The following is a 25,600-nucleotide window of genomic DNA, read 5'->3' as shown; positions in this document are numbered from 1 at the left end:
TTTGCCTCGCACCCAGAGTACCTGGGTTTGATCCCCAGAATCCCATATAATCCCCTGAGCCTGCCTGTCAGGTCTGATTTCTAACACAGCCAAGAGTAACCTGAATGCTAAAACGAAAGGTAAAAGGGAAAGCCCTATTAATCATATTCCCAGTAACTTTAAATTTATAATTGTGGACTGTAAGAGACATTTCATACCTGTCCTTTTGAGATGAGATATGCTATAATGGGCATGTGTTGAAATAATACTGCCAGGTGGATGCTACTGAATCCCTCTCCATCAATGAGAGTAGGGTCTGCACCATACTGAAGTAATAATATGACCATAGGTAAATGTCCTTGTCTGTAAATAGAGGATAAACAAGCTATATTCTGTAGCATTCAAAAAAAGGGAAAAAATTAGGTAGGAACATATTTCTAAGACATAAGAGATTTTAGTTAAACAGAGTTTTTATGTTCTATAAATAAGATCTAAAGTTAAAACACTGAAGATTATACAAAAATTATTTTCATTTAGATGCTCCAAACTTAGAACAATCTGGACACAGGTAACTACCTGAATAATGGTAAATTTAATACATCTCAACCTAAGTCTAATGTTACTTCCTATAATTTGATCTGATTAATGCTAAAAATGAACATTTTAGTCACTTAGGATTTTTTGTTAGTGTGTTTGTTTTGGGCCACAGCTGGTGGCACTCAGGGGTTCTTCCTGGCTCTGTGCTCAGAAATCACGCCTGGCAAAATGGGGGGACCATATGAGAGAGATGCTGGAGATTGAACCTGGGTCTGTCCGGGTCGGCCATGTGCAAGGCAAATGCCCTACCACTGTGCTATTGCTCCAGCCCCAGTCATTTAAGATTTTATAGTTGATGACTTACAAAAAAAAAAAAATCATAGGCCAAATATAAAAAACTATATGGCAACAGTGAAAAACTTCTTGTCATAAATAAATAATCACTTCAGTTTTAGGTTTATGTTAACTGCACCAATCACAGACAGTGGAATTAAATGATGATGAGAATGATAATGAGTGAAGTAAGTTAGAAGGAGAGAGATAGACACAGAATAGTATCACTCATCTATGGGTTTTAAGAAAAATAAAAGATATTTTTTTTAATAATAATTCTCAGAGACAATAGAGGTGAGGGCTGGAAGGTCCAGCTCACGATAGGAAGCTCACCACAAAGAGTGGTGCGTGCAGTTAGAGAAATAACTACACTGGCAACTAACAACAATGTGATTGAATGAAGGAAGTTGTAAGCCTGTTTCAAATACAGGTGGGGGGGAGTAGAGAGGTGGGAGATTTGGGGCTTTGGTGTTGGGAATGATGCACTGGTGAAGAGGATGTTCTTTATATGACTGAAATCCAACTACAACCATGTTTGTAATCAAATTGTATAAATAAAAATTTTTAAATAAAAAAAATGAGGGAGGTCTATCAAGATAGTTACTCATTAAATTTCAGATGACAAATGCACATGAATGGAAAACAATCATATGATTTACCACTTAATATTTTTCCCATGTGACCTAATATAAAATACTTGATTATTATAAAAAGGAAGTATAATTTAGATACTTGAATTTGTACATCATAGTAGCCCAAGGTTACATTCACTTCTCTCTTTCTCTCTCTCTCTCCTCTCTCTTTCTCCCCCCCCCCCTCTCTCTCTCACTCACACACACACACACACACACACACACACACACAAAATCTGGAAATATTTTTAATTAAAAATATTTGGGACCAGAGTGGTGGCACTAGAGGTAAGGCATCTAACTGCCTTGCAAACACTAGCCTAGGATGGACCACGGTTCGATTCCCTGGTGTCCCATATGGTCTCTCCAAGCCAGGAGCAATTTCTGAGTGTGTAGCCAGGAGTAACTCCTGAGTGTCAATGGGTATGGCCCCAAAACAAATACAAACAAAAAATATTTTTATTTGGAAAGGAATAAAACATCTTACAAATTGTCATAACTACATTTTATTTCTTTCTTTATTGTTCTTATTTTTTATTTGTTTTGGGGCCCCACCCACTGATATTTAGGGAATATTCATGGTCTCTGCATTCAGTTAGTACTCCTGGTGATGCCCAAGGACCAAATCCAGGTTGGTCTCATGCAAGGCAAGCACTCTACACACTGTACTATTGCTCTGGCCCCTCTAACTACATTGTCAACAATGAAGTATCCACTAGTCACATTTGACTATTTAAATTCAAATAAAAGTCAAGTTAAAACTCTTAAAAACTCAATCCCTATTTGCCTAAGCCATTCTTTGCATAGTTGCCACATATGACAATACAGAAGGAATTTTTTTCATATGCCCAGAAAATTCTGTTGAAAAGTATTGGTCAATATAATGCTCATAACATGAAATTTAGTTCCTTTTAGTTTTAAATAGTCCTTTTAGAATGTAAAGAAATCTTTACCTGATAGCCCAATGAAGAGGAGTGGAATTTAAATCTCCACCTAATTGATCTATCACAGCACCTTTTGAAATATAAAACCTATATATAAAGCAAACATAATTAAAAAGTTAAAATCTAAAATTCATACAAGAGAGAAAACATCATTTTCTCCTAATAAGAAATATGCCAGAAAACAAAAATTGTAAAAGATTCAGATCTTTATAAATTTTTATAACATCAAATAGATCTCTGGTAAAATACGTAGCATATCCTTAGTCCTGCTACACTGAGCATTCGTTTCATTATAACTTACATAAGACACATATTATAACTACTTGCTGCATACTCAAACTACCATCATATTCTTGCTTTTGTTTTGGTTTTCAGTTATTTTGGGGGAGATGGGGAAGCACAACCAATCCTGAGTTCTTGGCTCTGTGCTCAGGAGTCTCTTGGTATGCAGTACTGGTGAATTCAACTGGGTCAGCAGCATGCAAGACAAGTACCTGAACCACTTTAAATCTTTCTGAACCTACTACCATAAACTCAAAATGAGGTATGTTTAAAAAAAGTTTAGTATCACAGAGTAATATAATTTAAAAGAGAATGGTAACATTATACCACTTTTAACAGTTTAAAAGTAGATATATGACATGTAATAAAAATAAATTCAAAATTCCTTTTTTTTCTTTTTTTTTTTTGGGGGGGGGGGTTTCACACCCAGCAGCACTCAGGGGTTACTCCTGGCTCTATGCTCAGAAATCGATCCTGGCAGGCTCAGGGACCATATGGGATGCCAGGATTTGACCCTGTCTATCCTTCTACATGCAAGGCAAATGCCCTACCTCCATGCTATTTCTCTGGCACCAAGTTCAAAATTCTTTAAGAAAAATTAAGACATTTCAAGTTAGACTTGAATTAGACTTTCAAGTGTTTAGAAAGTATAAGTGTGATACAGTGCATTTCATGAGCAGTAAAATAAAGACTTACTGTCTTTTGTAATTTACAGGTAATTTATGGTATTTCATATATCATACCATCTAAAAGCACAAACTTATTTTCATACAAAAGAAACTTGTTGGTACATGTTAAAATATTCTAAACTTTTAATTATTTTTCTTTTAAACAATGTAATACAAAATATACATTTATACATACACGTATAATATACATTAAGTTATACAAATATAAATCAAAATGGTGAATAACAGTGCTTTATAAAGAAGTATTTTCTATAATCTGAATCATATATAGTACCAGTAATTTGAATAGGATTCAAGGCAAGCACCTTTACCACTGGTACAATCTCTCTAGAATAACTTTCATTTAAAAATAATTGTTAAATATTCTTGAAGCTGGAGAAATAGTACAATGGGCAGATCACTTGCACTGTATGTGACTGGCCCAGGTTTAATCCCCAACTTCTAAATAGATCTCTTTCTAGGAGTGATCTCTGAGCACAGGATCAGGAGTAAGTCCTAAGAACTCGGGTGTGGCCAAAAAAAAATAAAGTTAGATACTCTCTATCTTCATTTGTCCTGGTATTTTTTCAACATATTTCAAAATTCTTCTCAATTAAATGAACTATCTGTTCTACATGCTTTTTTTTTTTTTTGAGGGAGGTATCACACTCAATAGTGCTATTCCCAGCAGTGCTCAGGAAGTTAGAGAACCGAATCAGCCACACACAAGACTCCTATGTTCTCTCCCCCAATGGTTGCCAATTTTATATCTTTACTTTTTCTTGATAAGATAGATAACAGACTGAATGATCTCTAAGGTCCTTTTCATCCTGAATTGGGTGATCTTTAAGGTTCTTTTCAATTCTATGATAGCCAATATATGTGAAACAAAGTTCTGGTATTAACTTTTAAAAATAAGAGTTCAAAGATAGTTCAACATTTTCACATGTGCTTAATGAAAAAGGCTAAGACAATATCTAGAATTATAGATACACAGTTGATTATCGCACACATATTTCATCTTACTTTACAAGATCCAGTCTGTTGTTAATAGCAGCCCAATGAAGAAGTGATACATTCTCTTTGTCCGGTTGTCTGACATCATATCCTGCTTCTACCAACTCTTTACATCGTTCAAAAATCCCGTATCTCAAAAAAGAAAAAAAAAAGGCATAATTAATACCATGAAAATAATTTCAAATATCAAGATTTTTCCTTTTACAACTTTAGTCACACAGAAATACAGTAAGTAAGAAGGAAATATTCTTTCTGATAATAACAATCCACTTGAAGTTGAATCTGATTTTCTTTGTGTTGGAGACTCCCAGTGATAATACACAGGTTCGGTGGTTCATTCATAACTAAAGCCTGAGAAAGTGGTTCATTACTAGGACCTAAAACCGTTTGTGTCCTATGGTGCTGCACTTTGTTGTATACACAGTCCTCCAGGGATAAACCTGGCAGTGCTGGAAAATCATGTGGTGTGGGATTTAAATTTGGGTTCCAAATGCCCCTGAATAATCAGCTATCACCTCTGCTCTGAACCTGATTTTCTTAACATTAACATTCTTATCTATTCTTCTCCAATCGACTTACATTGGATCCTCTACTATGTTCATTTCTTGACTATGCCTGAATCAAAGCAAGCTCGTGCAAGAAACTCAGTAAAAGGAAGAGGCTGAAAGTAAACCTAAAATAGGATAAATTGCTTCCTTTCAACAAAATCTATCACAAGAGAAAATTTATCACTTTCTTTGAAACAGTTTTCTATTTAGAGAAAATCTGAAAGTTTCAAGTTCCTCAGCATATAATCAAATCAAGAGGCAGAACTTTCTATTTCCCATACTGTTAAAACATGATTTTTGTCTCACCAAGTATGAATCTATTTATATTACAGTTTTTTTAAATAAAAATATGGATGTACACCTATATTCATTGCAGTGCTATTTGCAATAGCCAGAATCTGGAAACAACCAAGATGCCCTTCAATAGATAAATAGCTAAAGAAACTGTGGTACATATATACAACAAAATATTATGCAGCCGTTAGGAGAGATGAAGTCATGAAATTTTCCTATACATGGATGGACATACGAACTATTATGCTGTGTGAAATAAGTAAGAGGGAAAGAGAGACACAAAATAGTCTCACTCATCTATGGGTTTTAAGAAAAATAAAAGACATTATTGTAATAATACCCAGAGACAATACAGATGAAGGCTGGAAGGACCAGCTCACCACCACAAAGAGTGGTGAGGGTAGTTAGAGAAATAACTACACTGACAACTATCATGACAATGTTAATGAGTGAGATAAGTGGAATGCCTGTCTCGAATACAGGTGGGGGTGGAGGGAGGGAGATGGGGGGCACTGGTGATGGGAATGTTGCACTGGTGAAGGAGGCTGTTCTTTTTATGACTGAAACCCAACTACAATCATGTTTGTAATCATGGGGCTTAAATAACGATATTATTTAAAAAATTTTTAAATATAAAGATATGGATGTAGGGGCTGGAGTGATAATACAGAGGTATATTTGTCTTGCATGTGGCTGACCTGAATTTGATCCCCAGCACTCCATATGATCCCCCCACCAAACCCTCGAGCACTGCTGAGTATGTCCTCAAAAAAATAAAGTTAAATATTCTCTGTTCTATTAATTTGTCCTGGCATTATTTCAATATTTTAAAACATTCTCAGTTAGATGAACTATCTGTCCTACATGCATTTTTACTCTAAGGGGGAGGGAGTCACAATCAGTAGTGCTATTCCCAGTGGTGTTCAGGAGGTCAGAGAACCCAACTACAAACATGTTTGTAACCATGGTGCTTAAATAAAGATGTTATAAAAAAAATATACAGCACAAAACTCAGTTGAATAAACTTACGAATTAGTTTGTAATGTTTTTTATCATACTTAGATGATCTTGCTTGTTTAGGAAAATAACCTCTAAAACAGATATACCTCTAGCCACCTTTTATACTCAGTTCAACAGATCACTTCCTTAAACACCCTGAAACTCCAGCATTCTAACCTACCAAATGCAAAGAACAATGAGGAAACTAAAGAAAGACACCTGCAGTTGAGGACATGGAGAGAAATCCTAGCAAATTTCCAAGTCCACCAAAATGCCTGAACCTTATAGATAAGGACTTAAAATCAATACTTAAGGTTTTAGCAACAGAAATCAAGGAGGCACTAGCCTGCAAAATTAAGCTATCAATAGATGAACAATTCAGCCAACTCATAGAACTCTTTCAGAAGATCAGAGAATCCAAACCAAAAAAAAAAAAAAAAATCCATACAACTGAAGGAACTAAAACAACAGGTTAGCAAATCATAGTAGCAGATTACATAAGTGGAGAATAACATAGATGAAGACATAATACAAGCCAGCATTGATAAATAAGTCAAAAAAGAAAGGCAATATCTACAACAAGCTATACACAGAGGGGAACAGTTTCACTAGCACTCTGAGGAAAAAGGGGAGATATGGGACACATGCTGGGAAAAGGGGTGGAGGGAGAACAACCCTGGTGATGGGAATGACCCTGATTCATTGTCACTATGTACTTTAAATACTACTGTGAAAGATTTGTTATTCTCTCTTTGGTCATAATAAAATATTATTATTAAATAAAATAAAATAAATATATTTTAAAAAAGAGACAAAACAATGGAAGAAAATGTAAGGTACTAAATGAACAAAGACAAAATAAATAATCTCCAAGTTATAGGAATACCAGAAGGGGAGGAAAAAAAAAGGGAAAAGCAAATAGTGAGGGAGAGAGAACTGTCCCGCTCTCTGGAAAGAGGCTGCTCTACAATCCAAGAGGCAAAAGAGTGCCAAACAATATAAACTCTAATAGAACAATACCAACACATATAGTAGTCCAAATGGCAAAAAAAAAAAAAAAACAAAGAGAAAAATGGACTCTATAAAGCAGTAAGGAAGAAAAACTCAAGTATAAAGGAAAGAACTTAAGAATCAAACCAGATCTTCCATTTGAAACAATCCAGGCAAGAAAAGAGTGGAATGATATATTCAAACTCCTGAATGAAAGAAACATTCAACCTAGAGTCCACTATACAGCAAACCTCTCATTTACATGGAGGGAGGGTTAAAAACATTCTCAGGCAAAAAAGAACTCAAAATATTTGTGCTAATCAAACTGTATCTATATGAACTACTCAAACATCAATTATATAAACCAAGTACCCATTTGTAACAGCAACAACCCTATATAGTATAACGGTACAACAACCCTTTCTGTCAAAAGTTTCCCTAAATGTCAATGGACTAAACTCTCCCATCAAAAGACACAGAGTAATAGGTTGGATCAGGAAACAAAACCCAGTCATATGTGGCCTGCAGGAAACATACTTAAAATTTCAGGACACACACAGGCTCAGAATAAAAGGAGGAAAACAATTATACAAGCCACTGGAAAACGACAAAAGCTGGGACAGCCATAATTATATCAGACCAAATTGCATTCAACTTCAAAAAACTATACAGAGACAAATATGATCACTACATACTTATCAGGGGAACAATAGATCATGAAGTATTAACCCTGATTGACATTTATGCAAGAAATGTAAAGTCAGTAAAATATGTAAAGCTTTTGCTCACAAACCTAGAGAAACATATGGATAAAAAAATGAAAGTAGCGGGAGATTTCAGTACACCATTATCGCACTAGACAGACCTAGTAGAGAATACTAGCAAAGACACAAGAGCCCTAAATGAGAAACTAGAACGAGGACTAATGGATCTATCATTAACCTTTCATCCTCAAAAAAACTGAATACACATTCTTCTCAAAACCACACGAAATATACATTCTTCTCAAGAACACATGGACCCTTTCTAAAACAGACTACATTTTAGGACACAAGTAGAACTTATATAAAGTCACAGATATAAGAATTTTACCAAGCACCCTATCAGACCACAGTGCAACAAAGATCAAGATTGATTATAAAAAGATGTTGAGAAAATATAAAACCAGGAGACTAAAAAACATGCTGCTCAACAACAGCTAAATCAAAGAGGAAATCAAGGAAGAAATAAAGAGATTTCTTGAGACGAAAGTAATGATAATGAATAAAAAAATTGCCAAAATCTATGAGACATAGCAAAAGCAGTAAATAGAGAAACTCATAGCAATCAGGAAATCCAAATGAAAACAACAATGATATATCATCTTACACCACTGAAAATGATACATATCAAAAATACTGGGAAAATCTATGTTGGTGGGATGTGGTAAGAAAAGAACTCTCATCCACTGCTGGTGGAAATGCTGCCTGGTCAAAAACCTTATAGAAAACAGTATGGAGGGTTCTCAATAAACTCAAAATTGAGCTGCCACATGACCCAGGAGTCTTATTTTTGGGTATCTATCCCCAACACAGAAAAACATTCATCCAAAGGGATGTATGCACACCATTATTCATTGCAGCACTCGGTACAATAGCTAAGACTTGGAATCAACCTAAATGTCCAACAACAGACAAGTAGATCATGAAGAAATGATACATATCACATACATTCATATACAATAGAATACTACATAGCTGTAAGGAATGATGTAATCATGCAACTGCAGCAACATGGATGAAACAGAAGATATTATTTTAAATAAAGTACAGAATATCACTTATATGTGATATTTAGAATAGTTGCATGAAGAAACACAATGGTCTAAATGGCAATTTTCTTGAATACATTGGCTCCAGAGTATAACAAGGAGAAGGAAAGAAACAATGGAAGAAGAAAAACATAAATATTTATATTCTCTTTTCTACTACAAAGAGACCTGCAGCAACAGATACAACTATTCAGACTGAGCAGGTATCTAATTAATTGTTCTTTAAGGATGTCTATAATAATGTTCTAATATTATCCACAGAAATAAATTCAGAATTTGTTTGGAAGCCAGGGTCTCCCACTATAGAGTTCTTTTGTTTTTGTTTTTGAGCCATACTGGTAGTACTCAGGGTTTATTCCTGGCTCTGCATTCAAGGATCATTGCTAGCAAAGCTCACAGGACTAAATGGGATACTGGGTATCAGATCCAAGTAGACCATGTGTAAGGCAAGAAACCTACTCACTGTACTATCTAATCCCTGATTAAAATGGTCTTATTTAGGTCCAATTACTAAGAAAGAGATTAAAGTAATATGATAGACAAAACATTTCAAAATATGTTCAATGTCAGAGGTTAAGAATATATCAATAAGTGGCCAGATTCATGACAATAAAATCCTGTAAATGATATAATGGAGGTAGACATATATGGAGCTGTTATAAGAAAATATCAAAACATCTATTTTCGGGCAAGCAAAATAACCCACGGTATGTCCCAGGTAGCCAGAATAACTATTTCTACTTTATTTCTAACAAAACCAGCACAACAGGGGCAGAGAAAGTCCTCAATAAATAATTATTTTAAATATTCATATATAAGCTATAACCATGCCCAAGTTTGTACTACACAGGCTAAATGAACTCACTCTTTTCTCGAAAGATATGTAAACCAAACTGTGAAAAGTCATGAGTACACTAGCCACGCAACTAAAAGCTGGCAAGCTCTGGAGGAGAATGTAGGTCAAGCCCATACCCTGCTGAAGCCAGGCCTACTGCATTCATCCCTCATAATTTCTTTGTCTATGGCTCTGCTTAACCACTCCTCTCCAATTTTCTGCAGAGACACCAATCTGAGCAAATTCCAGGTATGCCTGATATTTGCCTGATATTACCAGGGCTTTTTGGAGTGAGTATGGGCACCCTCCGCAAAACCTTCCCCGCCCCACACCTTGCTTTATACTACTTCTGGGAGACCTGGCAGCTGAGAACATGACCCACAAAAGCAGCAGTATCAGTAATAGTGCTTTGAATTCCTGAAGTTACATTTTTTTGATGCTGTCATCTCCATAGGAACACACCAATTTAGATGCCAATGTGTAGCTGAGGTTACTTAATGTTTAGAAACAAATGAAATAATAAAGTGGTCAGCTAGTAACAAGAGCTTACTAAATCATCTGCCAATGCCTTAATGACCTCATTGAAGACACAGTAATTTTCACAAATTTGCTTGCCACTATACTTTTAAAAAAAATTCTTTCTTTTCTTCCTTTTTCTTTTTTCTTTCTTTTATAATTTTGTTCTCACTTATCTGGAAACAAATATATTATGGTCAACTATATGATGCATGTTCTTTAAATAAAGTAAATATGATGTTTGCATATATACATATGAGATGATATTTATAGCTCATACATATATACATACATTATCTAAAATTTTTATCTTTCAAACTCAGGTCTTAGAGTCATTTTTAAATTATTCACTAAACAATACATTAACACAAGAACTAATTAAAAGCAAATGGGCTAGAGTTGAAAACATGCTTTTACTAAAAAGCAACTTAAAATTTAATAAGAGAGTTTGGGAACAAATAACTAAGGTGTTCCAATGTTTGTAATATTTTAGCCTGAGTATGAGTAGAGGAAGGCTCATCACAAGGCCATATTCTGCACATACTTTATTCTAATTCAATACATTAACAGCAGGAAAACTTACTGAGTAGCTTTTACAATGTCACAGTTGCTAGTGTCCCCTATAAGAGGAAGAGCTTCTCTCGCCTTGGCAAGTTCTTTGTTTTCGTGTGCACAGGCTCCAAGTCGACCAAATCCAGGAGGGTGGGGGCCATGGTTGTGATTCTTGCACTGAAGAGTAATTTGAAAGAGTTAAGTGAATTGGTGTCATGTTTAATTACACAATGAATCATTTGCTATTATCAACTACATATGTATACATATATACATACACACATACACACAAAATATATATTTCAATTAATATTTTTGGAGACTGAAGGGTATATCCTAAAAATGATGTTCATCTTAATTCTATTCACTAGAATTATATGCTCTTTATTAGTACATTCCAAATTACATACTTTTTCATAAAACAAAGATAGCCTACAATGGAAATTTTTATGTAGTAACTAGGTGTCTTTTGTTATGCTATAGTTACAGTACTTGGTAGTTACTAAGTGGGCAGGCTGTCAGGCCTCAGCTTTCGGGAATTGTAGCAGCAATAGCTTAAGGTGAAGCCCACTCCACACCAATGAATCAACTTCTTGAATATGTGTAAATGAACTTAAGGAAAAGAAAACAGAAAATGTTTTAACATTTAAAAAAATAATAGCGGGGCAGGGCAGTGGCGCTGGAGGTAAGGCCTGCCTTACCTGCGCTAGCCTTGGACGGACCGCGGTTCGATCCCCCGGCGTCCCATATGGTCCCCCAAGCCAGGAGCGACTTCTGAGCGCATAGCCAGGAGTAACCTCTGAGCGTCACCGGGTGTGGCCCAAAAACCAAAAAAAAAAAAAAAACCAAAAAAAAAAAAAAAAAAGCTTGGGCTGAAGAGATAGCATAGTGGTAGGGCATTTGCATTGCACGCAGCCGACCCAGGACGAACCTGGGATGGATTCCCGGCATCCCATAAGTTCCCCTAAACCTGACAGGAGCAATTTCTGAGCACAGAGCCAAGAGTAAGCCCTGAGTGCCACCGGGTGTGGCTCCCCACAAAGAAGCCGAATGTTTTACAAATCTGGTAAAATGATAAACTTCCAGTTCTTAAACAGCTCAATAAGCCCAAATAAGATAAAACTCATAATCTTATGCTAAAGCATATTATGATCAAATCACTAAAAATACATGTTTGGCTGAAGAAATAAAAAAAGGGTAAGGTGCATGGATCCAGCTGACCCTGATTTACTTTTCAGCACCCCATATGTTGATACCTGCACAGAGACAGGAGTAAGCCCTGAGCAATTGTTATTCATCATGTTCTGTCCAAAAAACAAAAAACAACAAAAAACAGAAGATCTTAATAGTTTAAGAAAAAAGTCACATTATGTTCAAAGCAACAAATATAAGAATGCACTAAGGGGCCGGCGAGGTGGTGCTAGAGGTTAAGGTGTCTGCCTTGCAAGTGCAAGCCAAGGAAGGAATGCGGTTCGATCCCCTGGTGTCCCATATGGTCCCCCCAAGCCAGGGGCAATTTCTGAGCATTTAGCCAGGACCCTGAGCATCAAAAGGGTGTGGCCCGAAAAAAAAAAAAAGAATGCACTTAGATTTCTCAATACTGAATGTAAGTGTTCACAAAAGTTTATCAGTTAATATGGGGTCGGGGTATTGGCGACAAATTGTGAGAGTGAAAAATGGTGAGGGTACACTATTGTGGTGCGGGGGGGGGGGGGTAATAATCTTCTGTTATGCTATAGTTGCAGCACTTGATATAGAACTAGAGATACCACTTAGGGATATGGCATCTATAATATAGACTAAACTTAAGACTTCATCAATGCAATGCAAGTGATCTAACACTGAGCCATACTTCTGGCTGCAAAAGCACATGCTTTAAAGATCTAAAAACAACAAAACAAAATAAATTACAAATCTAGAGACATCAACAAAAATCTTTAAAACATGGAGGCAAAGGAGCAACTATTTCAGATAATTGAGAACAAGAATAATGGAAAAAATTTTTCCCAGCCACACTCAGTGACGCTCAGGAGTTACTCCTGGCTATGTGCTCAGAAATTGCTCCTTTCTTGGGGGACCATATGGGACACCGGGGAATCGAACTGTGGTCCATTCTAGGCAAGTGTGCGCAAGGCAGACATCTTACGTTCTGCGCCACTGCTCCGGCCCAATAATGGAAATTCTTTAGTGAAAAGGAAAATACCAGCTAGAAATCCTAAATAAGTGCTTTATAATAGTTTATTTTATTAAAGAACCATGATTTCCAATGATGATAATTGAATTTATAGTTGATAGTGTTGTTTAAATATAAAATATAAGGCCCTAGTATTAGAACGTGGAAGGGTGAGGTCCCTATCAGCTTGGCCCTGCACCTATAGCCCCTTTGCCCTTTCAGTCTGTAGGTTGCAGGGTAATGGTAGAGAAATGATCCACAAACAGTCAGTTGAAGATTCAGGAAAAATCCAGCTTTATTACACGGCCCTAACCACTATGTATATTTCTCCAAATGACTTTTAAGGTAACCAGCTTCTTTCCTACTGCTCTTCTTCCATCCTAGCTGTGTATGTTCTCCCTCTCTCGACTCCACCCCAAACCCTATTATCCTCTCTTCAAGATATCCTGGCAATCCTCAGATGTGGGTGGGTCTGATCATTCAGGTAGGATAAGCAAGAAGTTGTGGGAGGGTAACATTACCACCTTCTTTGATTAAAAGAAAAAAAATGAGAAAAGGTTAGCTTTTGTCTTCCTGTTCTGATTTTAAAACCAATGACACAAACTTTTGACTTAGAAAAGTTATAAGGGACAAGATGGACATTTCGTAATAATCAAGGGATATGTACAACAGGAGAAATGACACTTCTAAACATATACACAGCCAATGAGGGACCAGCAAAATATTTAATAAATTATTTACAAATCTGAAAGAAAACATCAATAGCAACACAATAGTGGGAGACCTCAGCACTGCCCTGTCACCTCTTGATATGTCAACCAGGCTGAAACTCAACAATAATATACTGGCTCTAAGGAGAAATGGAAGAAAGTGATCTAGTATGTATGTGTGTGTGTGTGTGTGTGTGTGTGTGTGTGTGTATATATACATGTATATATCTATATATATAGGGCACACCATCCCCAGATAACAGGATACACATTCTTCTCTAATGCATATGAGTCACTCTCCAGGATAGACCACATGCTGGCTATAAAACATATCTCTGTAAAATCAAGAGAATAGAAATTATATAGACTACTTTCTCAGATCACAAAACACTAAATAATACCTGAAAATCAAACACTACTGAACAACCAGTGGGTCAGAATGAAATCAAAGAGGAAATCAAAATATTCCTGGAAACAAATGCCAATAAAGACACAAATTATCAGAATTTGTGGGCCACAGCAAATGCAGTACTAAAAGGGAAATTTATAGCTTTACAAGCACATATTAAGAAGGAAGAAGGGGCATATATAAATAGCTTAATGACACAGCTTATAAAATCAAAAAATGATCAACAAAAGGAATCAAAAGTAAGTAGACAGAAGGAAATAACAAAGCTTAGAGAAGAAATCAATCACTTTGAAAAATAAACAAGATTGATAAACCATTAGCAAAACTCACACAAGGGAGAGAAGCTTAATAAACCAGATTAGAAATGAAAAAGGGCAGATCACTACAGATACTACAGAGATTCAAAGTGTAATCAGAAACTACTTTGAGAAATGCTATGACACAAAACATGAAAACCTGGAAAAAATGAATAAATTCTTGGACTCATAATCTTCCATGGTTGAACCAGGATGATCTAGCATGTCTAAACAGAACTACCACTATTGAGGAAATTAAAGTGGTAATCAAAAGTCTTCTGAAGAACAAAAGCCCAGGTCCAGATGGATTTACTAATGAACTTTCAAACCTTTCAAGAGTCTTTCAGGCTCTTTCAGGAAACTGAAGAAACAGAAACACTTCCAAATAGTTTTTATGAAGCTAACATCACCCTAATACCAAAACCAGACAGAGATACTCCAAAAAAAAAAAAAGAAAGAAAGAAAGAAAGAAAGAAAGAAATGAAAGAAAGAAGAAAGAAGAAAGAAAGAAGAAAGAAAAGAAAGAAAGAAGAAAGAAAGAAGAAGAAAGAAAGAAAGAAAGAAAGAAAGAAAAGAAAGAAAGAAGAAATAGAAAAGAAAGAATAAGAAAGAAATAAAGAAAGAAAGAAAGAAAGAAAGAAAGAAAGAAAGAAAGAAAGAAAGAAAGAAAGAAAGAAAACTACAGACCAATATCATTGATGAACACACATGGAAAGATCCTCTACAAAATCCTGGTAAATAGGCTCCAACACCTCATCAAGAAGGCCATGACAAAGTAGGTTTCATTCCAGGAATGCATGGATGGTTTAACATAGTAAATCAATCAACATAATACACCATTTCAGGGGCCGGAGTGATAGCGCAACCTTAGGGTGTTTGCCTTGCACGCAGCTAACCCAGGACGAACCTGTGCTCAATCCCTGGCATCCCATATGATCTCCCAAGCCAGGAGAGATTTCTGAGCGCACAGCCAGGAGTAACCCCTGAGCGCCAAAAGGTGTGGCCCAAAAACAAACAAAAAAACTCCTATAATATGCCATATCAAAAAAAAAAAAAAAGGAAAAATAGAAACCATATGATCATATCAATAGATGAAGAGAAAACATTCAATAAAATCCATCACCTATTCTCGATAAAAACTCTCAACAAGATGGGAAATGAAGAAACTTTTCTCAATATAGTCAGGGTCATCTACCACAAGCCAATGGCAAATATTATTCTCAATGGAGATAAACTAAAAGCCTTTCCCCTAAAATATGGTACAAGACAATACTACCCCCTCTCACCACTTCTATTCAACATAGTGCTGGAAGTTCTTGCCATAGTAATTAGGTAAGAAAAAGATATCATGGGCCTGGAGAGATAGCACAGCGGTGTTTGCCTTGCAAGCATCCGATCCAGGACCAAAGGTGGTTGGTTCGAATCCTGGTGTCCCATATGGTCCCCCATGCCTGCCAGGAGCTATTTCTGAGCAGACAGCCAGGAGTAACCCCTGAGCATCGCCTGGTGTGGCCCAAAAACCAAAAAAAAAAAAAGAAAAAGAAAAATATATCAGGACATCCAGATAGGAAAGAAAGAATTCAAAGTCTCACAGTTTGCAGATGACAAACTATATTTAGAAAACCCTAAAGACTCTACCAAAAAGCTTCTAGAAACAATAGATTCATACAGCAAAGTAGCAGTCTACAAAATTAATACACAAAAATCAATGGTCTTCTTATATACAAATAATGATTGAGACAAAATGGACATTAAAAATCCCTCAGGAGAGATGAAGTCATGAAATTTTCCTATACATGGATGTACATGGAATCTATCATGCTGAGTGAAATAAGTCAGAGGGGGAGAGAGAGAGAGAAAGAGAGAGAGAGAGAAAGAGAGAGAGAGAAAGAGAGAGAGAGAGAGAGAGAGAGAGAGAGAGAGAGAGAGAGAGAGAGAGAGAGAGAGAGAGAGACGCAGAATAGTGTCTTTCATCTACGGGTTTTAAGAAAAATAAAAGTCATTTTTGCAACAATCCTCAGAGACAATGAGAGGAGGGCTGGAACTTCCAGCTCACTTCATGAAGCTCACCACAAAGAAGGTGAGTGCAGTTATAGAAATAACTACACAGAGAACTACCATAATCATGTGAATGAATGAGAGAACTAGAAAGCCTGTCTGGAGTACGGGTGGAGGTGGGGTGGGATGGAGGGGATTTGGGACATTGGTGGTGGGAATGTTGCACTGGTTAAGGGGCGTGTTCTTTACATGACTGAAACCTAATCATAATCATATTTGTAATCAAGATGTTTAAATAAAGAAAAAAAAATCCCTAGAGCCGGAGTGGTGGCACAAGCAGTAAGGTGTCTGCCTTGGCCACACTAGCCTAAGACGAACCGTGGTTCGATCCCCCAAGTTATGAGTGATTTCTGAACGAACAGCCATGAGTAACCCCTGAGCATCACTGGGTGTGGTCCAAAAACCTAAACAAACAAACAGAAACCCAACCAATCCCATTCACTTTAGTGCCACACAAACTCAAATACCTTGGAATCAATTTAATTAAGAGGTGAAGTACCTATACATAGAAAACACTGCTTCATGAAATAAAAGACACAAGGAAATGGAGACACATACCCTGCTCATGGCTTGGGAGGATTAACATCATTAAAATGGCAATACTCCACAAAGCATTGTACAGATTTCATGCGATCCCTAAAGATACCCATGACATTCTTCAAAGAAGTGGATCAAACACTCCTGAAATTCATTTAGAACAATAAATACCCATGAGTATCTAGAGCAACCCTTGGGAAAAGAAATATGGGAGGCATCATTTTCCCCAACTTTAAATTGTATTACAAAGCTATAGTCATTAAATCAGCAAGTATTGAAATAAACACAGACCCTCGTTTCAGTGGAATAGATTTAAGAATTCAGAGAATGTTCTCCAGATATACAATCAACTAAACTTTGATAAAGGGGCAACAATGCAAAATGGAGCAAAGAAAACCTCTTCAAGTGGTATCATATAACTCCATGCACAAAGGTCAAATCCAAATGAATTAAAGATTGCTATCAGACAGAAACCATAAGGTATATAGAACAACACGTAGGTAAAACATTCCATGACATTGAGACTAAAGTCATCTTCAAGGAGGAAACTTCACTCTCCAAAGAAGTAGAAGCGGAGATAAATAGATGGGACTATATTAAGCTGAGAAGCTTCTGCACCTCAAAGGAAATAGTGACTAGGTTACAAAAGCCACACACAGAACAGGAGAAACTATTCACCCAATACCCATCAGATAAGGGGTTAATATCTAAGATATACAAGTTACTGACAGAACATCAAAAAACATCTAACCCCATCAAAAATTGGGAAAAATGAGCAGACACTTAATCAAAGAAGAAATACAGATGGCCCAAAGACATAAAAAAATGTTCCACAATCAGCAGGAAGATGCAAAGCAAATCAACAATGTTTCATCCTCTCACACCACAAAGGATGGCACACATCACAAAGAACAAAAACAAGTGCTGGTTCAGATGTGAGAAGAATGGGACTCTCATCACTGCAGTTGAGAATGCTGAGTAGCCCAGCTTTTTGGGAAAACAATACAAATATTCCTCAAAAAACTAGAAATTGAGTTTCCATGTGATTCAATACTACTACTCCCAGGGATATACCTTAAGTACTCAAAAACACAATAGAGAAAAGTCCCCTGTACTCCTATGTTCACTAGAGCACTATTTACAATAGCCAGAATCTGGATACAACCTAAGTGCCAGAGAACAGATGAGTGACTAAAGAACTGTGGTAAATCTACACAATGGAATACTATGCAGCTGTTAAGAAAAATGAAGTCATTAACTTTGCTTATCAATGGATGGATATGGAGAGTATTATGTTGAGCGAATTAAGTCAGGAAAAGAGGGCGAGACATAGAATGATCTTACTCATTTGTGGGATATAAGAATAAAAAGATAAATAGTATGGTAATAATATCAAAGACAATAGAGATAAGGACCAGAAGACCAATCTAGGGGTATGAAGCTTCCCATAAATAGAGGGTGAATTTAGTTAGGGCAGAGAAGTGACCACTATCACAATGACAGTTGGAAATGACCACTCTGGACAAAAATGAGGTGCTGAAAGGAGATAAAGTGACAGGAATGATAATTCTTAGTAACTATAAAGCAGGAGGAGCAGGAGGAGAAGAAAACTGTCTGCCTCATAGGCAGTCGGGAGCACGGTGGGATGGAAACTGGGGACATTGGTGGTGAGAGACGTACAATGGTGATGAGTATTATTATATAGGGCATGACTGACACTTGCTCATGAATAACTTTGTATCTATGATAAAATAAACCAACTGTATTAAGAACCACCTCATATCCATGGTGTTTAAATACAATTAAAAAAAGAACAACATGCTCACATAAATAAACATGAGGTATCCAAATTGTTTAAGCACCACACTTTTTCAGAAAAAAATATACTTAGTATGCTCACATGGAAATCTACCCTTTTATGCAAGCAAATAGAAAGTGTCTAGCCCCTCAAACACCTCCCTCCCAGACTGGAGCCATAATACAGTAGGTAGGGTGCTTGCATTACATGAGGCCAAATGTGGTTCGATCCTTACAATCCCATATGGTTCCCTGAGCATCATCATTTGTGGCCCAAAAGCAAAAAAAAAAAAAAAATTAAATAAAAAGTGCCCCTCCATTTGTTCCCAAGTTTTCCTGCCATGCTCCACATAGTTCAGCCTCCCTGGAAAACAATGAGATGATCTGTTGAACTCTCACGATGCTTAAAGAAAAAATAATATCAGTTCATCCAGAAAAGACAGAAAAGACAGCTCCTTTTAGGAGGCAGCACTGTCTAATAATAGAACTAACAAACAAACATCACAAGTTAAATTACCAACCTAATATATCTCAGGAATACAGATAAAAGAACCCAAACAAAATACCAGCTCACTGTGTCCAGTAAAATATAAAAAGTAACATACACATCAAGATTTAGTATTTCTAAATAAATCAATACAATTCTTCATATTAATAAAAGAAAACTACATTCATTTCACTGAAAGCAGTTGATAAAATTCAACAGTTTGGATGCTGGAAAACCTTGATATGCTAAAGAGAAAAAGGAACTTGCTCATCAGATCACAAGCATTTACAGAAATCTGTTACCACATGTTTAAGAGACAGCTTAGTACCTTATTGACCGGCTTCTCCAAATAACTGTTACTATTAAAATAATTTCCCCAAAATGAATATATAGTAAGAACAGAAAATGAAGATACTTGAAAGAATATGCATGTTAGTTCTCTAGGAAAATTTTTTAAAGGCTTAAGGAATTAAACTCTCACTAAAATAAATCTATAACCATCAATAAGTAACTCTGAAGAGGCAAATGCCTACTTAATTTTTTTTGGGGGGGGAACACACCCAGCAATGCTAAGGTCTTACTCCTGGTTATATACACAATGATGACTTCCTTAATTTTAGGATATGCACAGAGTTGTGTAACCACCACCACTGTCAAGATAGAGAACAATTAAGACATCTAAAAATTCCTCTTGGTGGGGCCAGAGTGATAGTACAGCAGGTTTGGCAGTTGTCTTACACATGGCTGACTCAGGTTCAATACTTGGCACTCCCTATGGCCCCTGAGCCCTGACAGGAGTGATCCCTGAGAGTGGAGGCTGGAGTAAGCCCTGAGTACCACAGGGTGGCTTGCCACCAAAAAATATTCCTTGGTATATTGTAAACACATCAGCCCTCATATTTCAAGCATTCAATAATACGTTCTTGTCACCAATTTTTCTCTCCCCAAATATATAATCTTTCAAATTGGATTCTTGGATTCAGCATGCTATGGGGGTGGAAAAAGTGGAGGGAGGGAGGGAGGGAGGTTGACACTGACGATAGGATTGATTTTATAACATTTTATGTCTAAAACTCAACTATGAATAACTTCATAAATATGGTGCCTTAATTAAATTTTTAAATTAAAAATTTTAATTAAAAAACAATGGGCTCATATTATATAACTGGATTTTCTCACCTAATAAGGTATTTTATATGGCCCTGCAGTAAAAAGTATAATTCCATTATATAGATCAAAGATTACCAAACTTACTTAGCTTACTGACACCCCCTTCAGAAAAAATTACACATTCATTCAGCACCCTCGTGGAAAGCTACCTTCTTAAACAATCAAAAAGTATCCTCCAATTGCACCAAGGTCACTATTACCACCCCCCACCCTCACCTCCATCATTACAGCACTCCCTCTGGAGTGGTATCATCTACTTTGGGAAACACTGGTATAGAGCTAACATTACTTATTCAACCATTTCCCTACTGTGAGAGAAGGCTGATTACAGTCTTCATGTCTATAGATAACCTTCTAGTTAACATCCTAGATATTATATGTGATTGATTCTCAAAGGAATATTATGTATGACTGATTCTCTAAAGGAAAAATATATGTATTTAAAATAATCATATATAATAGTAACTAATTTTATGTTCCCAACAGTAAAAATATTTTCCTTTTTCCTAGAAAGATCACCCCCATCACTGACTATTATAAATCTATTCATAACTATGTCAATCTGATAGTCAAAAAATTGTCACATTGCTTTTCATTTGTATGCCTGAATCTGTTTTTTTTTTTATTTATGCTGTCTCTTGTATTTTCTCTGCCTTCCTCCCCTTATTTTTTTTTTGTCTGTTTGTTTGCTTTTCCCATTGGCTTGAGTATCTTTGTCCATTTTATGTTAGGAAGATTAATCCTCCTTTGTGTATATACAAATTTTCCATTCCAGAAAACAGACTCAAATGTTTTATTCATCATAATATCTCAAAAACTATAATTAGGAGCAAAAGGGATAATACAGCAGGTAAGGTGTTTCCCTATATGTGGTCGACGTGGGCTTGATCCCTAACATTCCATATGGTCCCCCACCCATACACCACCAGTAGTAATTCCTGAGTGTAGGGCAGCACAGGCAGTTATGGCCTCATAATTAAAAAAATTAAAATCTAACATAATTTACAAAAAACCTATGACATCAGATTTATCTTTAATTTAGAATACCAAGATTATACAAAAATTAAAAAATAAGCCAACAATTAAGATAATTATTCAGAAATTAATTTCTGTGGTTTTTATAATATATAAGGCAGTATGTCTAGGAAGACAGGAATGCCTACTCCAAGGAGTTTAGTCTAGAAGGACAAGAAAGTCACAAACAAAACAAAGTGATAACTGAAGGTGTTAATAATTTAAGGACAAAAATGGTTATGGCAAAGACAACAGGAGGTATGCAGAGTTCATGTATCAGTTTTTGCCTAAATATAGATCAGAGTGAGACCTTAGATATAGTCTATAGATTATAGAGACTAAAGCCTGTGTTTGAAATCACTGCTCTCTGGAGTGAGGCAAGTACACTACGGTCCTATATGACCAGTGGATAGAATTGCATTATAAATAAACTTGTATTATAATGGATCTCACATACACACACCCCCACTCCCAGAAAAAGAAGCACCCAGGGCCTAAGAGAGAAGAGCAAGTTGTGTGTTCGCCTTGTACAAAGCAGATCTGGCTTCAATCCACAACATTCCATACAGTGCTCTGAGCCTGAGCCAGGAAGAACCCCAGAGTATCACTGGGTTTGGCCCACAAACCAAAACAAATAATAAGTAAAAAAAAGCAGCAATACCCCCCCCCAAAAAAAACACCACAGCTTGCACCTTACAGCCTAAATTTTAGCACTGACAGCCTTACTTGATCTGTATATTAAGCTAGTCACACCTTATTCTTTTTTGTTGTTTTGTTTTTTGGGGCCACACCCGTTGACGCTTAGGGGTTACTTCTGGCTATGCACTCAGAAATCGCCCCTGGCTTGGGGGATCATATGGGACGCCAGGGGATTGAATAGCTGTCTGTCCTAGGTTAGCAAGTGCAAGCCAGATGCCCTACCGGTTGCACTACCGTTCCAGCCCACCTTATTCTTTTTATATAAAAATCCAGGAATTCAGTAAAATTTCCATAACCCAAAAAGGGGTGGGGGGAATCTCAGAATACTATACCAAGTATGTAACAGTCAGATTATATATCTAGTTTATTCTTCTCTAATGAGCAAACGATTTAAACTTATCCCTACAAATTTAAAATCATCCCACAAATTTAAGCTTATATGAACAAGCACACAAGAAAACGGCAGAACCAGTACTTGAGACAAACAGAACAAAGTGATAATTGAAGGTTTTGATGTTAGTTTAAGGGCAGAAGACAGCAGGAGGTATATACAGTTCAAAGCAGCTCTTCATTAGGCAACTGGGCAACAGGCACGATCCAATTTCATCTAAAAAGTCAGCCCCCACTATACAAAATGTTTAACCACAAAATTTAGTACCAAAAACTTTATATTCATTCTTTAACTCAAAATCTTATGATTATCTAGTCAGCTAATTGTTAATATAATAAAAAGTACATGTTGTTAAGTCTCTCAATACCATACTCTGAGTAGATGAATTCAATGACTGGCTCCTATCTTCAGATTATAACATAAACTACACCTATGCCATTAACATTTCTCATGACATTAACAGAAGTACTGAAGTTTCTAAGCTCACCCACTGGTTAATTATTTATTAAGTATACACCCAAACTAGGCACAGCTATATATGTTAGACACATAGCATTTTGCATAACATAAAAATGACCATCCTGCTACTTCCATTCATACAGGCAAAAGACAAGATCAAGAAGTATGTAAAATGGTACTATATTCTGAGGAGAAATCAAATAAAGGAGGTAGGAAAAGCTGCTGGTGTTGTGATAATGGGGGAGCTAGCAACTGTATTAAAGAGGTGGGAAAATATGAAGAAAGTATATACTCGGTTGTATGAAGAAAGTATATGTTCGCTTGAGCCTAGAAACCAGGGGAGTCAGGAAAGACTGGGCAAGCAATAAAATGTGGTCAGAGTGGAAACTATGGGTCAAGGCATATAAAATGACAACAAAAATTAATTAGTCCTGAAGATGGAGCAAGAGAACCAAACGTAACTGGCGCAGCTATGTTTTTTGTCTGTTTAGCCTTACTGATTTATCTTCAGTACCTTCAACAGTGCCCAATACCTCGCAGAATAAAGTCTTGGCTCTGTAACCTAGCATTTGACTATTAGCAAATAGATCCAAAATTTGAAGCACCATTCTAACCTTTAGAACTAAAATAATAACCACTCTACCTCATGGGGTCACAGCATACATAAGTGAGATCTTCACACTATCATTGAAATACGTAATAGCAATTATTAAAGGACTATAATGATGTCCCATTCATTTCAAACTGAGTCATTCTCTCCTGCCATCTGCCATGGAACTGGGGCAGGGCTACCTTTCCTTCAGCATGAGAGTGAATTTGAAGCACTTGAAAGCTTTTGTGAATGAGTGTCAATAGTTAAAAATAGGATAGTTACTCCCAATAACTCTTCCTCCTGGCTCTGAGAGAAAAAAAAAGGTCATTTTACACCCTTTTAGAAACACAACCTAGTCTACTTGCAAACTTTTCTTTTTTCTGTCAAAATATCTGAACATCTAAAAAGAGCACCTGACAGTTTTCTCACAGATCTTGTTCCACACAGAAATCTACAACAGACTGTTGAAAGGAATGGAAAGAAATGGAAAAAGGATTAAAAAAAAAAAAAAAGACTCCCCCCCCCTTACTCCCTGTAGAGATTAGAACAATGTTTGCGAGAGGTTGATCCAAAACTTGCTTAAATCCCAGTAGGAGTTGAAAATCCACCGCCTAGCTCACTCTAAATGTAGCGCTAGCTTTTGTGTTCTCTCATCTGGAACATGGACATCATATTCTCTTCTTCAGGATGCTTTCCTTCTGGAATAAAACAGTGCCTTCTAGAAGCAACTGGCACAGGCGAAGCACTCGCCGACTATTGCCTATGTCTTTCTTCCATAACTATAAGGGAATCGTGACAATGAGACCGGTGGGTCGGTGGCCCGGAAAAGAAAGGGCCAGAAGCAAAATTGGGGGAAGAGAACTCTGGCTTTAAAATGAAGATCTTCAGAGCCAACATCTACCACCTCTGATGCCCGCCCACCCAAAAGGCCGGTTCCGTTTTCTCCAACTCCCTAAGCCTCGGGGAAAGACCTCCTCCACCGAATGGAGGTGGCTGGAACGTCCTTTGGAATGTCGCTGATGGCCACCCTGGGCGGCTCTTTCCGGGAGGAAGCGAAGAGGTCGGTGGGGAGGCGCCGGGGCAGGCACTGGGTGCTGGGTGCGGCGCAGGCGGGTGCCAGGCGACCAGGCCGACCATCAACAGACCCGCGGGCAGATCCCAGGCAGGCCAAGGTCACGCGGGCTGGTGCCACTCAGGTGTGCTACCTGAGAAACGCCAGGCTGCCCTCCAGTTCCCCACGCCTGTCAGCAGGGCACACGGCAGGGCCCCGGCCCCAGAGGCTTGCAGGAGGCTGGCCCGGGCTTCCACGGTTCAGTCTTCGCCGTCTCCAACCAAGCATTTCCAAGCATCCTTCCTGGTGGGGCCCAGGCCCCTCCGCCTGTGGAGCTGTTTTCGCATTCACATCCTCCTTTCCCACAGCACTCAGTGTCTGGTCGAACTTACCTGCGAGCCCAGGCCCGGCCCGTCCTCCATCTTCTCACGGACCGCGGCCACAGTTCCCTCGCCCGCCCGCCAGCCCCAGTCGTCTGCCTCTACTCCCACTTCCTGCTCGTCTTCCCACCCCCGCCGCGGTCCCCAGCACGCGCCCCGCTCTGTCCATCAACTTTCACAGAACCAATCGCTGACTTGCTCTCAGTTGGGGGCGGGTTTTTCTCGCCGTCTGGAAGTTGATTGGGGAAGCGAGGGTTAAAGACTCCGCCCCCAGCCCTCAGCCCCTCCCCGCCGTAGTTCAAGCCTACAGTGCGTATTTCTGCTCCATCAGGCCTTGTTCTTGTTCCCATTCAGCATTTGGGGTTGGGAAGATAGCACGGCAGTAGGGCGTTTGCCTAGCGTTTGCCTAGAAGGACGCTGGTTCGAATCCCAGCGTAGACC

General features: G+C 37.6%; 1 protein-coding gene across 1 annotated transcript in view; it reads right to left on the bottom strand.

Moving 5' to 3' along the window:
• The window catches only part of ZDHHC13 (zinc finger DHHC-type palmitoyltransferase 13), a 54,830-nt gene extending 29,577 nt beyond the window's left edge, over nt 1–25,253 (bottom strand). The window contains exons 1-5 of the mRNA XM_049781122.1: nt 25,172–25,253; nt 10,968–11,113; nt 4,402–4,524; nt 2,435–2,512; nt 198–342 (exon numbers count right to left, since the gene is read on the bottom strand). Coding sequence (XP_049637079.1) covers nt 198–342; nt 2,435–2,512; nt 4,402–4,524; nt 10,968–11,113; nt 25,172–25,201 — 522 coding nt within the window. The 5' untranslated portion in view covers nt 25,202–25,253. The remainder of the gene's footprint in view (nt 1–197; nt 343–2,434; nt 2,513–4,401; nt 4,525–10,967; nt 11,114–25,171) is intronic.
• Between the last annotated feature and the right edge of the window lie 347 nt (nt 25,254–25,600).

Source organism: Suncus etruscus, chromosome 9, assembly GCF_024139225.1.
Source record: "Suncus etruscus isolate mSunEtr1 chromosome 9, mSunEtr1.pri.cur, whole genome shotgun sequence".
NCBI classification, from domain to species: domain Eukaryota; kingdom Metazoa; phylum Chordata; class Mammalia; order Eulipotyphla; family Soricidae; genus Suncus; species Suncus etruscus.
This window is presented reverse-complemented; position numbering and strand designations above follow the sequence as displayed.